Below are 15,388 nucleotides of genomic sequence, written 5' to 3'. Positions count from 1 at the left end.
GTTAAATTGCCATAAGCCGAAATTGAGAAAAGCTGAAGTTATTACAAGTCAAAGCAGAAAGTCAATTGATATAAAAAGTCTTAATTATGAGATAACTGAGTCAATTATGACGAAAAGTTGACTATCAATTTGTCATGTGACTTCTCTCATAATTGAGATGTTGAAATAGAAAAAAGCTTAAATTGAGAAATTTAAATTCATGTCAAAATTGAAGTCAATTATGACATCAAATATGTCACAATTACAGCAAAGAGTCTAAATTATTAAAAGTCAGTTATGATAACTGTCAAATATGAAAAGAAATTGACTTTGTATGTCATGACTGTGAATTTCATAATTTCTACTTTTCATCATGGTTGATTGAAAGCATGATTCTTTTTTCGTTTGGTGGTGGAAATGGGATTCCAATGCTTTGCCCCACAGACATCCACTGTAAAGTAAATTACTTGTAAAGGAGCAGTACATTACTGTAGAGAGCAATCAAGATTAAAGGGGTAGTTCACCCAGATTACTCACTCTCATGTCGCTCCAAAACTGCAAGACCTTCATTCATGCATCGTGGTACTGTCATGAATGCACGGATGAGAAGAAATTGTTGAATAAAGTTTTTTTTTCTTTGCACAAAAATTATTTTCGTAGCTTCATAAAAATACGGTTGAACCACTGATGTCACATGGACCATTTTAACGATGTCCTTACTACCTTTCTAGGCCTTTAATGTGTCAGCTGCATTGCTGTCTATGCAGGGTCAGAAAGCTCTTGGATTTCATCAAAAAGATTTTAATTTGTGTTTCAAAGATGAGTGAAGGTCTTGCAGGTTTGGAACATGCGAGTAATTGAATATTAATTTGAGAATTTTCATTTCTGGGTGAACTATCCCTTTAACTTTGGTAATAAACAACAGATACAGTCGAGCTCATCATCTTTTAAACCCGAGACATTCCTTCTCCTTGTTCTTGACATGATCTTTTTCCTCGTCACATTCTGCCTTGTGATTAGAGGAGGGAAGGAAAAGAGGGAGAAGTCTTCATATCCAGCATGACCTCTTCAGATAAGCCATTGTCTCAGTTCAGGAAATAACACCAATGACCAACACTGCTGTCTCACAGCTGATAAACTCTCACAGCAACATACACAGGAAAGACTCACTTCAAAGTACAGAACTCTTTATTGTCCAGGAGATGTGTACATGCACATACCACTTACAAAAACAACAAAAAAATAGTTTATACAAAAATCCCAGCTAATTCTTTTTTAAAGCCCTTCTTAATATGAGAGTTTTGGGTCAAATACTATACTTTAAAGGAGTTTAAAGAGATGCCATTTGGTTCTTTTGTAGTTTCACTGAATACTATAAAAATGATCATCTATTGGCCTTTGAGGACTGTTGATTGCTGATGGTCAGAAACTGAAATGGTTCTTGATGTCCTTGATCTGCTTCATCATGCCAGCGATGTGCTCTCCCCTGCAGGACAGAAGTAAGCTGTTCAGAATCACTGGACTAACACAACAGTTATATAGGTTATATACGTTCATCGCTTAATGCATAATCAAGAAAAAAATTTAAGATCCCCCCTCCAGTATCATAAGACATCTGGACATTTAAACATTTTACTTAAGTTGATTCTTATTTGACTATAATTAACATCACACATAATTAAAAATATAAAAAATAATATACACACTTCATATATAAAATAGATTTTCTACATTACAATTAGGTTTTTTCAGCGTTGCAGTAACAAGGTTAAGATTTGCACATGGAAATGGGGAGGTTTTTTGTGTAACAAGTAAAAGGGATGTTTTTGCATAACAGTTACAAGGATGAGTCTTTTGTACAACATGGATTTGATTTTTTTGTTGCGTAACAGCAACAAGGATGAGTCTATGTATAACAGTAACAGATTTTTTGCGTAACAGGAAGAGTCTTTTATGAAAAAAGGATTTATAGATTTTTTGTATAACAGTTACAAAAGGATGAATCTTTTGTGTAATAGTAACAGATTTGTTTTTTGAGTAACAGCAACAAGGATGAACCTGTTGTGTAACAGTAACAAGTTTTTTTTTTTACATAATAGTAACAGATTTGTGTTTTTTTTGTATAACAGCAATAAGGATAAGTTTTGTGTAAGAGAAATAAGGATTTGTTTTAGTTTTTTTGCGGAATAGCAACAAGGATGAGTCTATGTGTAACAGTAACAGGGATTTTTTGCATAACAGGATTGAGTATTTCATGTAACAGTAACAGGGATTTGTTTTTTGAGAAACAACAACAAGGATGAATCTGTTGTGTAGCTGTAACAATTTTTTTTGCGTAACAGCAACAAGGATGAGTGTCTTGTGTAACAGTAACGGATTTGTTTTTTGTGTAACAGCAATGAGGATAAGTCTTAAGTATAACAGTAAAAGGGATTTGTTTGTTTTGTTTTTTTGAGTAACAGCAAGTTACTTTTGCGTAACAGTAACGGATTTGTTTTTGTTTTTTTGCGTAACAGGATTGAGCCTTGATGTAACAGTTTTTTTGCGTAACAGCAACAAGGACAAGTCTATGTATAACAGTAACAGGGATTTTTTTTGGTAACAGGACTGAGCCTTATATGTAACGTTAACAGTTTTTTTTTTGCATAACAGTAACGGATTTTTTTGTGTGTAACAGTAACAGACTCATTTTTTTCTTTACTGTGTAACAGGGATAAGGTTTTTTGCATAGCATTAATAGATCGGTTTTCTTGCATAATAACAGTGATTAAATCTTTTGCATGATACAATAACAGTTTTCTGCACATTATGGTAGCATGCATTATAGTAACTTTTAATTTTTTTTTTCTTTGAATAACAGTAACAGGAATTAGTTTATTTGCATTAAATTAACTGGGATGTGTTTTTTTCACCCACATCACAGACTAAATACAAAACTATATTTGCAGTCTTGTAGAACACGGTCATGGTTTTAAAAATAGAATTTGTAATTTCTATAATCTATATCTATCATTTCTTTTTATTCACTTGGTTTCAAGGTATAATATGACTTATTCATGCTACAGAATAAGAGATGGTCACAGACCAACAACAGACCTCTACAAAGCGTCCTTGAATACACACTTTACAGTATGAATGGCGCTAGCATTGACATTTGGTGTTTTGTATATGTGTGAAGTAAAGCAGGTGGGAACTCTCTGTACATACTGTTCTTTCAGCACTCCCTGGACACACTTCCTCTGCTGGGCGTTGAGTGTGAGACTGGAGCGAGCCGGAGATGCTCCTGTATTCATCTGCTTCTTCTGATATTCCTTCTTCATGTTCACCTGATAACACATTACAGCACACAGTGACTCTGGGGAAATGACATACTTCCGCTCTGCTCACGGCAACAGAGGAACGCTGCCAAAACAATCCAGGTTTTAACTAGGATACATGGTGAAGCAGTGTACATATCAGACTACCATCTGCATTAAACAGACCTGTTTAATGCCATTGTCAAGGTGACGGAGCTGATCATGGATGGTTTGCAGTTCCTTCCTCATGTCCTTCTCACTGTCTGACAGCACAGGAAGTTGACTCCGCAGACTTCCCAAAATCTGTTTTACTCTACACACACACAGACATGGTTGGATCTTAGTTACAATAAGGAAGTTCAGAAAGTTCAGAAAAATATGCCAATTTCAACATTTTTCTATTTAACTAATTTCAAAGGAAGGTGAACCTGTTAATGATGGCTTCCTGACGGTACTTGGCATCTTCATATTTATCAGCCAGCCGCTCCGCAGCCTCTCTCAGGCTTTTTCTGCAACACCATCACATTAACCATCTTTAGCACAGGCACATGCTGCCGTAAACCACTCATATATTTCTACCAGACTCAATAATAATATAATTGCTTTCTATTCGTAGTACTTGTACATGTAGTCATTCTCAATGACTCAACGGAGCTAAATGTGTTTCTGTATGTGTGGTTGTGATTAGTGCTATTCAGGCAGTGCTGGGGTCACCTCTCCTCTCTACAAAGAGCAAGATCCTCCAGCTGCTTATTCTTCTGGCCGGTCAGGAGCTTTACTCTGAAAAGGGGACAATCATGAAATAAATGATCACAGATGTATTTACGTGGACTACAACAGTTTCACACTACTAAACAAGAACTGTTGATTAGGCGGTTATGTGGGACACTTTTATACTCGTACTGCAATAGTACTGCACTGGTACCATGGTGCAAATGAAAGTACTATAGTAGTTGTATATATTACAGTTCAAATGTTTTGGGTCACACACACACAAATATATATAAACACACACTATATATATATATATATATATATATAGTGTGTGCAAGAAACGTTGTTGTGTTGTGCTGCTATTTTTTTCAGGATTCTTTGAATTAAAAAAGTTTAAAAGAGCAGCATTTATTTGAAACAAATCATTTGTAACATTGTAAAAGTCTTGACTTTGGATAAATTTAAAGCATCCTTGCTGGATAAAAGTTTTGATTTTAGAATAAATAAATTTTTATGACCCTAAACTTGTGTTGTACATTTTATTTTGTTTTACATATAATTTACATATAATGTTCACATTACAGTTTATTTCTTGCATATTATTCATCTGATTGTGGTAGACGTGCATGTTTGTTATGAAAATATCACAATGAAAAAATTCTCATAATTCAAAAAAAAAAAAAAATCTTTATTTTTTTGTAAAAGTCTCACTTTTGATCAATTGAATGCATTCTTGTTAAATAAAAATAATACTGACACCCACATTTTTGAGCAGTACCACAATTAAAAAAAAATATTTTAAAAATAGCTGTTAACAAAATGATCCTAAAACAAAACAAATCTTGTACCTTCTCTGCATTTCTTCATGCGCCAGGCCCAGTTTGAGGATGTACTCCTCTCTGAACACCTGTGTGGCTCTGCTTAACAGCTGCAGACATTCTGGAGGAGGAGGAGACGAGTCCTTATCACCTGCCCTAAAACACACACACACACACACACACACAAGAATGTGACAACCTCAACGACAGCTTCAATAAAGTTCAGAAAACATCCATTCAGAATGAGAAATATTAGTTTAATATAGCTAACGCAATATAATATAATGCCCCCCCCCCAAAAAATAAAAAAAAAACATGTTAAAGTGCTTAAGCTCCATTAGGGAATATGTAGGTGGTCTGTTGCTGGTTCAAGATGGTCTACCAGCTCTAAAGGGTAAGACCAGGATGATCTAGCAGGCCTAAACAGCTGATAGTCCAGGTGATTAATCATTTAATCTTAAATTGGTTTTAACGATTTTTTAAAAAACTTAATATAAGCAGTCACATTTTACCTCAGCATTAATGGATTGGTTGAGCTGCGTGCCAGGATGTTGCGAATATGCTGTTCGAAGGAGTCTTCAGCCAATCCACGCAGAGGAGAGCTTCCTGACCCCACCCCCGGATGAGAGCAGAGCAACGGAGGGGATGGGGGACGAATAGAGCTTCTACATCGACATTCAAAAAGAAAATCTTATATAATCTGATCAAATCCTAAAAACCAGATAGCAAGTAATGTACTTTCAACGATGATAGAACACTGCGATTCCCAAACTTTCCTGCAAGCTGAACACCTTAAATATATAAACCCTTTAAAATATTGAATTAATGTAACCCCTGAGCTGGAAAGTTATTATATCAATGATTTAACAACACATTTGCATGTTCTCCGGTGCTGGTAATAATACTACTAATAATAATTATTATCATTATTAATAGGTTTCATCTCTAATTCTAAAAATAAAGACAAATTTTGACAGCATCTGATAATTATAATGAAATACGCTGCATGCTTCACTCAGAAACACACAGCACATCAAAGAGTTGCTATATTGTTTGAATTTTTACATTTGATATCATTTGTAATTAGCTTCCCCGGCCTAAACTAACAACCCCCCTACAGTTCCCTCACAATCCCCCGTTTGGGAAACCCTGCCCTAACAAATAGGGAAAGAGCCAGAGTGTGCTTGTCACATACAGCAGAGGGAGCAGGAGACACTCGTAGGTACTCGTGATGCAGATCATGGTGGCTCCCAGGGACAGGTCTGACACTATCCAAAACCCACGAACAGGAGCCGGCAAACTGAGAGAGAGAGATAAGACAAGAGGGGAATTTAAATAAGCACCAGTAATCTACAGCGCTTACTCATCGTCCCTTAAGGTTTGCTTAAACATCTACAAATTGGGTTTTTGTTTCACAAGAGATCTGGGTTTTAGCTTCTGGTTTCCTGTGAGTGTTCTTCTACCTATTAGCGAGAGGTCTGGTGCACAGGATGTGCTCCACTATACAGCGCTGCTCTGCCGCCAGCTCCTGCAGACTGTCTTTATCCTCCTCATCTGCAACATCAAGATACATATTGAGTTCTTCAAACACTGTAATCATAAATATTTAAATGTCTGAAGTAAAGGATGTACTCACCAGACTCCAGAAACCCGTGCAGTTTTTTGAACCAGGTGAGTCCTACACTGTGAACACCGGCCTCATGGGTGCAGTGGTACCTGTGCTGACACAGAGGGTCTGAAACAGAAGGGTTTTGATAGAAATTAATATTAATGACAGTTATAATATTACAAAACATTACATCAAATAATTGTTCTTTTGAAATTTCTACTGCACCAAAAAAAATATTCCACAAAAATATTAAGCAGCACAACTGATTTTAACATTGATGATAACAAAAAATGTTTCCTGAGTGGCAAATCAGCACACGCTAAAATCTGGTGTAAAATATTTTTAGCATTCACAGTAAATGTGGGGCCAAATTTGCAAACAGCCAAGTAGAATTTAGCTAAACACTAATGCTTACTAAAGAGGTTTGTGGTATCAGAATGTAATTTTATGACATACTACTAATTTGATTCTCATCCCCAGCAAATGATGTATCATTACGGTGTAACATAAGTATTTAAATTATGATGTAGCCTCTGGGTGTGGCGAGTGCTTGAGTGACCTGACCTCGGTGTAATCTGATTGGGCAGGTGAAATCTGACTCTGTAATCTCCTCCTCCTCTCCAGCAGCCAGTTTGAGCGTCAGTTCCAGCTCCACACACTCAAACACATAAAGTGAGGGCACAGTCTCTGAGCCTCTGGACCATCTCTCTACAGCCTGAACAAGCACAGAAACAGGGGCTCAGCATCTCTCACACTGCACAAGCTGCATTTGAGGATTTGTGAGATGTATTGATTCAATTTTGTCTTACTCCACCATCCTCCTCTTCCTCTGCCTCCAGCACCACACAGTGGTACAGCATTCCTGATTCAGTGGCAATAACCAGGATGTTTGGCACACAAGGCAGGCAGAGCACAGCACACGCATCATAGCCGTAATTATCTTCTGCCGCGGGATACATGGGTAATGGGCCCATCGGCTTCCCTACATTACTAACACTGAGAGAAAGACTGAAGATAAATGGAGCAGATATCTCACAGGCATCACATTAAGAAATCATTATTGTGACAAGGAACTAAAAAAGATGAGAAAAATATCTGTTCGTATCCACAACAAATATGTGCTGAAACAAATTCAAGGCAACTGTGTGAACATCAGGAAAAATATTCATTACACATTTATATACATTATTCATACACATCTCATTACAGTAATGTGCCAAGACACTATTTATTCATTTAAAAAAAAAATCGTATTAGTCTTAAAGTCAGTACAACAAATACTATAATAGGGCTACGTATCAGCAGCAAAGTCACAATGTGATACATATCCTGATACAGAGGCCATGGCATGCTATCTATCACGATACGGGTCTGCGCTAAATTTCACCTAGGGCTGTGCGATTAATTGAAATTGAAACTCAATCGCGATTTGAGACGTTGCGATTTGCTTATCACAAAAGCCTGCGATGTGGACGCGATATTACTCTGTTCCAGAGCATATGCATGACTGCCAGCCTTGAGTGACAGTCTTACTAACCAATAGAGTGAGCGCACCTCCATTCTCCCCAATCAGCTCTGCTCTAGCCAACTGCGTAAACGCGCCCCGTTAAAAAACAAACAAACAGAAAGCGGGAGAGAAACAGAGTTTCTTAGGAATTATGGCATCTACAGGGTCAGATCAATAGTTAGGCAAATTAAAACTAAAGAAAAATGTTACGTAACTTAAGCTTCGAAACGACAGACAACGAACAAAGAAGGTAATTTGCAAGAGCTGTGTAACAATCATAGACAGTAAAAGAAATGGACACAGCGACCCCATTGGAACTCAATTGAGACAAGTGAAGCCCATTTTTAGCGATTTTTAGAACTTCCGTTTCTGACGCGCAGACTCAAACTAAGCTTGATGACGTCAGCAACCAGTCTGACAGATGTAAATCTTCTAGTAGCTGTGCGTGCAAACTGCCATCGTTAATCTTGCAGAGACGGCGAGCTTGAGCGGGGAGTTCTTTGGCGTGAGTGAGCAGGAGTAAGTATTCTGATTAATTATTTTGTATAGTATTTTAAAATGTAACGCCAGTACGCCATCTCTTGACGTCTCCCCGATTGCCTGCGAGCTTCTCCTCCTGTCTGTACGGTAATTTCTCTACTGTGCGACAGAGAGTCGAGTGGTTATGACGCAATCGTTAGCCTATTTTTACAAAAACTGTTTCTACGGGGCCATAATGTAACATAGAAGGTAATGGAGCCCTTTATACATTGTCGTGTATCTTTAGAAATAAATAATGGACAAATGGAGTCTTTAAACGCCTCAGATGTAAAGTTATTCGCTGTCAAATTGACGCCAAAATGAATGGGAGTCAATGGGATGCTAATGCAAGTGAAGTTCTGCTACAAGATGGCGGCACGCGGCCGACTTCAACTTCCGGTCGACTTCCTTCCCCCCGGTAACAATGCATATCAAGAGAGCTCCCTTATTGGTTATGTTTTCAGTACTGGAGAATAAAAGATACATTTTTAGGTGTTTTGTTAGTACATGAACGTTATCTTACACATTTTATCTCCCCAAAAGAGTTATTTGAAATAAGTTTATAATGTATGTTCACTATTCCCAATTCAGAAGACCGCACACACAGCCTGTGTCTCTGAATGCTTCTCATACTCGCTCCTCTCTTCTCCACGCGGTGTGAATCTATGGAGGTAAATCAGTAGCTAAACTCGAGAGGTTGGACATCTGAATGTGAGAACTTGTCATATTAACATTCGTATTTGTAAGTTGAAATTTACACTCACAGCTCTGATGTGAAAAGCTGAATCTTTCAATTTGCACACACAGACAATGATCAAACACCCGTGTTTTGAATTGGAAGTTGTAGATTAATAGTCACCAAATGTGTAAAATGACATACACAAATGTTTACGACATATTTACTTTTGCACTTTACTTCAGTTTCGCTGCACAACGTCAAGTCGGCACTTACAACCTCTCAGATCTGGCAGTACGAGTTCAAATCCTAGCGCTCTGACTTTTGCTACTCTTTTTGCAGTATTCCTGTTGCAAAACTCACTTGTGCACTTGTATATGCAGATGTGAGAGCGCAGAGCCAGGGGCGGGGCTTTGGTGAGAATGAAGACATTTTATTGGTCGATGCCTGACCAATGAACAACGCCAGCCACCGCGACATGCCAAGAAAGAAATGTTTTATTTCATACATATGTATCAGTTATTTGTAAAACACTGCAAACTATTTTCACTGAATATCCTTAGCTTTTACAGGATTTTAAGACACTGCATTCATTTTGTCATTCAGGTATTAACTGGTAGACAAATAATGCAACATCTTTCATATGTATATCCCACTGCATATCGCTGTACCAGAATTTGCAACATAACTCTGTTGTTTTTATTATTTTTATGATTTGTAAAAATAATTTAAACTTCTTCATTGGATTAAATTCCTAATTTGCTTGTCAGTAATGAACCTTTTTAAATGCAACATAAAAAAAAGCTTATAAAAATCGAGTGTTTGATAATGTCTAAATGTACATTAAAAAGCAAAACCTAAAAAATAAGCAGTTATGACCAGCAATACTGTTTTGAGCAACTAGAGTAGAGCTAAATACATGTATTTATTAAACATCAATAAGGCCATCTAGTGGTTAAACAATGGCATTACATATGAATATTATCTTTCTGGACACCAAATGCCTCTAATTTGCCTCTTTGCACTGGAATTTAAAAACATTTTCTCTATTTTAACCCTAAATACTACACTTATTGTAATATAAATAATAAGCATATTAGAAATTGTTATATTTTAAATGGTCATTCATGGATCATAATTATTGCGCATATTATTTAGTATCATAATCTCTTCAAATTAACTAAACAGGACTGAGCTAAGTAAGAGCTATGTAAGAGCTATGTAGTACAGTTATTTTATTGGTTTAAAAGTTCCACTGAAGGTGTTTGATCACATTTGACTGCTAAGGAGTATGCGAATGCGAATATAATACTGTTTCATCTCCAGAATAAAATGCTAGGCGTAGTCAGCCATGCACAATCAATGTACATTATGTGTTAATAATTACTAAAAATCGCTGCAAATATAGTGAAACCGCTGTCTGTCCTGATTAATCCCATTCAAATAGATTGACAGCGCCAGATGTTTAGTACTATTGATAGCTCCACATGACCGCGTGGCGGTGAGATCAAAGCATGTCACAACTGTTTCTCAGCTGCTCTGGTGCAGCGATATTACTCTGCAATATGCAGTGGGATATACATATGAAAGATGTTGCATTATTTGTCTACTAGATAATACCTGAATGACAAAATGAATGCAGTGTCTTAAAATCATGTAAAAGCTTGGGATATACAAATAGGCCTAACTGATACATATGCATAAAATAAAAACACAAATTTCTTTCTCTGCAAGTAGCGATGGCTGGCGTTGTTCATTGGTCAGGCATCGACCAATAAAATGTCTTCATTCGCACCAAAGCCCCGCCCCTGGCTCTGCGCTCTCACATCTGCATATACAAGTGCACAAGTGAGTTTTGCAACAGGAATACTGCAAAAAGAGTAGCAAAAGTCAGAGCGCTAGGATTTGAACTCGTACTGCCAGATCTGAGAGGTTGTAAGTGCCGACTTGACGTTGTGCAGCGAAACTGAAGTAAAGTGCAAAAGTAAATATGTCGTAAACATTTGTGTATGTCATTTTACACATTTTTGTGACTATTAATCTACAACTTCCAATTCAAAACACGGGTGTTTGATCATTGTCTGGTGTGTGCAAATTGAAAGATTCAGCTTTTCACATCAGAGCTGTGAGTGTAAATTTCAACTTACCAATACGAATGTTAATATGACAAGTTCTCACATTCAGATGTCCAACCTCTCGAGTTTAGCTACTGATTTACCTCCATATGAATCCCACTTCAAAGACGAGCCGTTCACACTTGCCGCACTCACGCAGCCTGTTTCGTAATGCTTGGCTATATTCGCGTGCGGCCCAGCACCGCAAATCTCCACGAGCACATCTGGCAGTATGGATGAGGCTTAACGCACGCGCAACCTGCGTCGACTAGCGCCTGGCTCCGCTTTTAAAACAAATGTAAATTCAGTCTAACTGCTTGCTAATTTCACTTGGATGAAATGAAACATTCAGCACATTTTCCACTTGTTCTTAAAATCCCAAACACAATGTAACATATGTAATAATTTAATAATTGACTAAAGGTTTTACATTTACGTGGCGTGGCGCGATGCAACGCAACGTGTAATAACACAGTCTAAGTCATTATAATCCGTGGTGAATCGACCTTTGAGAAGTTGCATATTCAGATGTATCTTATGCATTATGAAATGTTTTATGAATTATCTTTCATGAGTAATTTCAATATTAATACTGTTATTAACATTACTATACGATTGAATATTAAGTTGAGTCTGCTTTATATAAGGATGTTAACCGAAAAACCTGTGTGTCCTTTTGTACCCTGATGAATACGGTTTTATATTTCTCTAAATAGCTGCCAGCGTTTCAGTAAATGCCTGAGTTACTGAAATTGATATCATCTTTATCTCTGGGGAGGGAGAAGGAGTTGAGAAACCACAAACTAATTTTGAAGGTCACAATATACTTGGTCGATACTGAACTTTGGAACTTATGTTTCATTTAGAAATAGCGCTTCAGTCCCCATACGCGAAGAAGATTTTGTTGTTGAACACAATGTTCTTTGTATCTTGTAGGGGTATGAAAACTATATGTCTTGCACCCTTTATTACTTCTCCTCTCCTCACTCTCATGAAACTTACTCTTTTTAGGCTTCTCTCTTTAGACTAGTTGGGGTGCACCTTTAACTTTAAAAACTCAGACTCAAAACTTTATGAAGGTTTTTATTCAATTCAGGTGGGATACTTATTCATTCCACATTGTTTTTATTAATCGTAGATGGTGTTCAATTGGTCATTTATTAATTATTAATTTATACATTTATTAATTATTAAAATTAAGTGTTTAATTTACAGTTTCTGTTCTTCAAACTTTTCTGAATAAATTTGCATATTCCTACAACCCAACTGTCTGATGAGGATTCAATTCTGCATCAATCTGTTATGTCCCCACCGGATGCAACAAATGGCTCATTTGTAATGGGTTTTATTGTTTTTGTCTTGTGGCGCAGGGTGTTCTGACCAGGACACGCTTCACAGTATAGTAAGGGGCGTAACATTTCTGTCACATGCTTGAGGTATTCGGCCAATCTCAATGCATTGGATAGCTGGCCAATCAGAGCACACCACACTTTTCAGACCGACGAGCTTTGTAAAAAAACGACGTGCTTCAGAAAAGCGGGGCATAGAGGAGAAACAATATGGACAGTTTGTTGGAAAATAATGTGTTTTTTGAAACTTAAATGGCATAAACATTTAATTACACCAAATACACAAAATAATGTTCTTTTCAGCAACATCATATGACCCCTTTAAATCTCGTTGTGGCCTATATATTATACTCCATTTATTATTTTTAGAAACCTTGCACCTTTCTAATCCGTTTCAATGCTGTTCAAGTATTCGAATTGAGGGTGGTCCACTACTGTGCCCGTGCTGCAGAATCGATACAGAAACAGCTGTTGAGCAGCCATGTAAAGTTGCTAATACTTGCATATTTCAGATGATAAGCCATACTTGAGGTCTATGAATGACATGTGTTTGTTACCTGTGTGTGAGAGAAATATAGCTCAGAAAGGTCTCTCCATTTCCATACAGTATGTACAGTGGATACACCAGCAGCTCTGCCTTCATATGCAGACGGCTCAGACGAGGAGAATCCGCCAGCGGCCCAAAGTCAAACGCCACAGCCGTCTCGCCCAGAGATGCTGCATAGGAACGTCTATAAAAGAGAGTGACTTCTTTAATTCAACATCACAACAGTTATTTTGTTCAAAATATATCTGTTAATCTATATCCTAATACCTGAATTTTAGTTCCAAGCGGAATACCGAAAAGTTTCTACAATACTTTCTAATAAAATTAACAACATAGCACTGCCAAATTCTGGTTTGAAAGAAAAGTCAAACTTACCCTCTTGTATGAACAATGCTTTCCTCGTCTACCTGAGACACAGATAAAACTTTGGCAGGGGACTGTGGCTCCTTAAGATTATAAAATCTGGGGAAAAAAATAAAAAATTTGTACAACCCAATACAATCATAACAGTAATTTTAGTTTTGGTTGGCTGAACTTTTAATGGAGGAACAGAAACCTCTCAGGTTTTTAATTAAAAATAGCTTAATTTGTGTTGCAAAGATTAACCAAAGTCTTATGGATTTCGAAAGCCATGAGGATGAGTAAACAATGACAACTGTTTATGACAAAACAATGATTTATTTTTGAGTAAACTATCCCTTTAAAGGGTTACTCCACTGCAAAATGAAAATTTTGTCATTATTCACTTACCCCCATGTCGTTACAAACCTGTAAAAGCTTTGTTCGTCTTCGGAACACAATTTAAGATATTTTGGATAAAAACCGGTAGGCTTGAGACTGTCCCATAGACTGCGTACTGCTCAGATTAGCCAAAATGGTGCTACGCTGATTTGGAGAGACACAGAGGAGAGGAATTGATGAATAAAGTCGTTATTTATTTATTTTTATTTTTTTTGTGTACAAAAAGTATTCTTGTCGCTTCATAACGTTACGGTTGAGTCACTGATGGCAGATGGAGTATTCTGACGATGCTTTTCATACATTTCTGGACCTTGACACTGTTATTTATTTGGCAATAAATCTATTGGACAGTCACAAGCCTCATGGTTTTCATCCAAAATATCTTAAATTGTGTTCCGAAGACGAACGAAGCTTTTACGGGTTTGGAACGACATGGGCGTAAGTGATTAATGACAAAACTTTCATTTTGGGATCCCTTTAACACCTCTGCCAGTCATTTATTCCAGATACCTGATGGTGTTATCTGAGGTCAGCAAAACCAGATGAGGCTCCTCGGTTTCACTGGGATACCAGGCAGCCTGTCGGAGTGTCACAGAGGCAGAACTGGTGAAGAAACGTTCGGCCACAGGAATCGTTCTGTCAAGGAGAAAACATATAACACTACAGAACCTCAGGCAGCACGGAGGAATAATGCAGTTCTCTTAAACCCGAGGCGTACTCACTTGCAGTTGATGTGGATGCGTCCACCCTCAAACTCTGACCTCTTGCCCCAGCGCTGAGGCAGTTCCAGTATAGTCGCTCCACGCTGACCGATGAGAGCCACATGATACTGAGTCGGGCTGACGAGCACCTGGCACACCTCAAACAGCGGCGGGTTGATGCACAGCAGAGTCTACGGAGATACGGGACACATAGTCAGTGAAAGAACTAACGTACACCAGACAGACTCTGTTCAAACACACTGACCTGGTATTTCGAAGTGTCCGTGTCGCCGTCAGTGTTCAGCTGTCGCAGGTTTGTGGTGTAAAACACGCTCTCAACACTATCCCATATGAATAAGTCACCGTTCAGACAAAACGTAAGGTTCTTGGCTATTCTTTTGCTTGTCCCCTGAGGCTCTAAATGAAGCCTGTCTTGTAATTTAGTGAAGACATCGTGGTTCTTCAGCGCTTCCCTCCAACGTTCTCCCGCGAACGACGCCATGTTTTTCTGTGTCGTCACAAACAGAATAAAGTCGTCACAGGAATCCACCAATAGGATCACGCTAAAGACTAGCACGTTTCTGTTGCATCGCGGGATCTGTAGTTTATTAAAGCGCGTTGTCATTTAGCTTAAACTAACTGTTGCACACTGAAAGGAAGAAATATGAAAATATTAAATAACAATAATAAGTAGTTAAATAATATTTAGCATTTATTAAATCAGCTATATATATATATATATATATATATATATATATATATATATATATATGGGTCTATTTTGCGGTAATGACCATAATGACATAATTTACTCTAAT

At 37.5% G+C, this 15,388-nt stretch overlaps 1 protein-coding gene across 1 annotated transcript; it reads right to left on the bottom strand.

Annotated features, from left to right (window-relative positions):
- Positions 1-1,149: 1,149 nt before the first annotated feature.
- On the bottom strand, positions 1,150-15,114 carry LOC109108274 (nucleoporin 88). The gene is made up of 17 exons (XM_019121456.2): positions 14,836-15,114; positions 14,592-14,761; positions 14,380-14,505; positions 13,504-13,590; positions 13,139-13,312; positions 7,226-7,412; positions 6,981-7,131; positions 6,444-6,542; positions 6,271-6,361; positions 6,003-6,107; positions 5,320-5,472; positions 4,838-4,963; positions 3,990-4,055; positions 3,704-3,784; positions 3,462-3,588; positions 3,187-3,305; positions 1,150-1,465 (listed from the first exon to the last, which is right to left on the bottom strand). Exons 1-17 carry the CDS (start codon positions 15,070-15,072, stop codon positions 1,402-1,404), a joined length of 2,163 nt encoding a protein of 720 aa, XP_018977001.2. The 5' UTR covers positions 15,073-15,114; the 3' UTR covers positions 1,150-1,401.
- Positions 15,115-15,388: the final 274 nt, after the last annotated feature.

Source organism: Cyprinus carpio, chromosome B5 (genome assembly GCF_018340385.1).
Source record: "Cyprinus carpio isolate SPL01 chromosome B5, ASM1834038v1, whole genome shotgun sequence".
Lineage (NCBI taxonomy): Eukaryota > Metazoa > Chordata > Actinopteri > Cypriniformes > Cyprinidae > Cyprinus > Cyprinus carpio.
The sequence above is the reverse complement of the archived record's forward strand: the minus strand, read 5'-3'. Positions and strand labels throughout refer to the sequence as shown.

Coding starts and splice junctions, on each gene's coding strand:
- LOC109108274 (XM_019121456.2), bottom strand. CDS start 15,072: ATGGCGTCGTTCGCGGGAGAACGTTGGAGGGAAGCGCTGAAGAACCAC. Junction 13,313..13,503: donor AGCATTGTTCATACAAGAGG/GTAAGTTTGACT, acceptor TCTCTTTTATAG/ACGTTCCTATGCAGCATCTC. Junction 4,056..4,837: donor CATGAAGAAATGCAGAGAAG/GTACAAGATTTG, acceptor TCCCCTTTTCAG/AGTAAAGCTCCTGACCGGCC.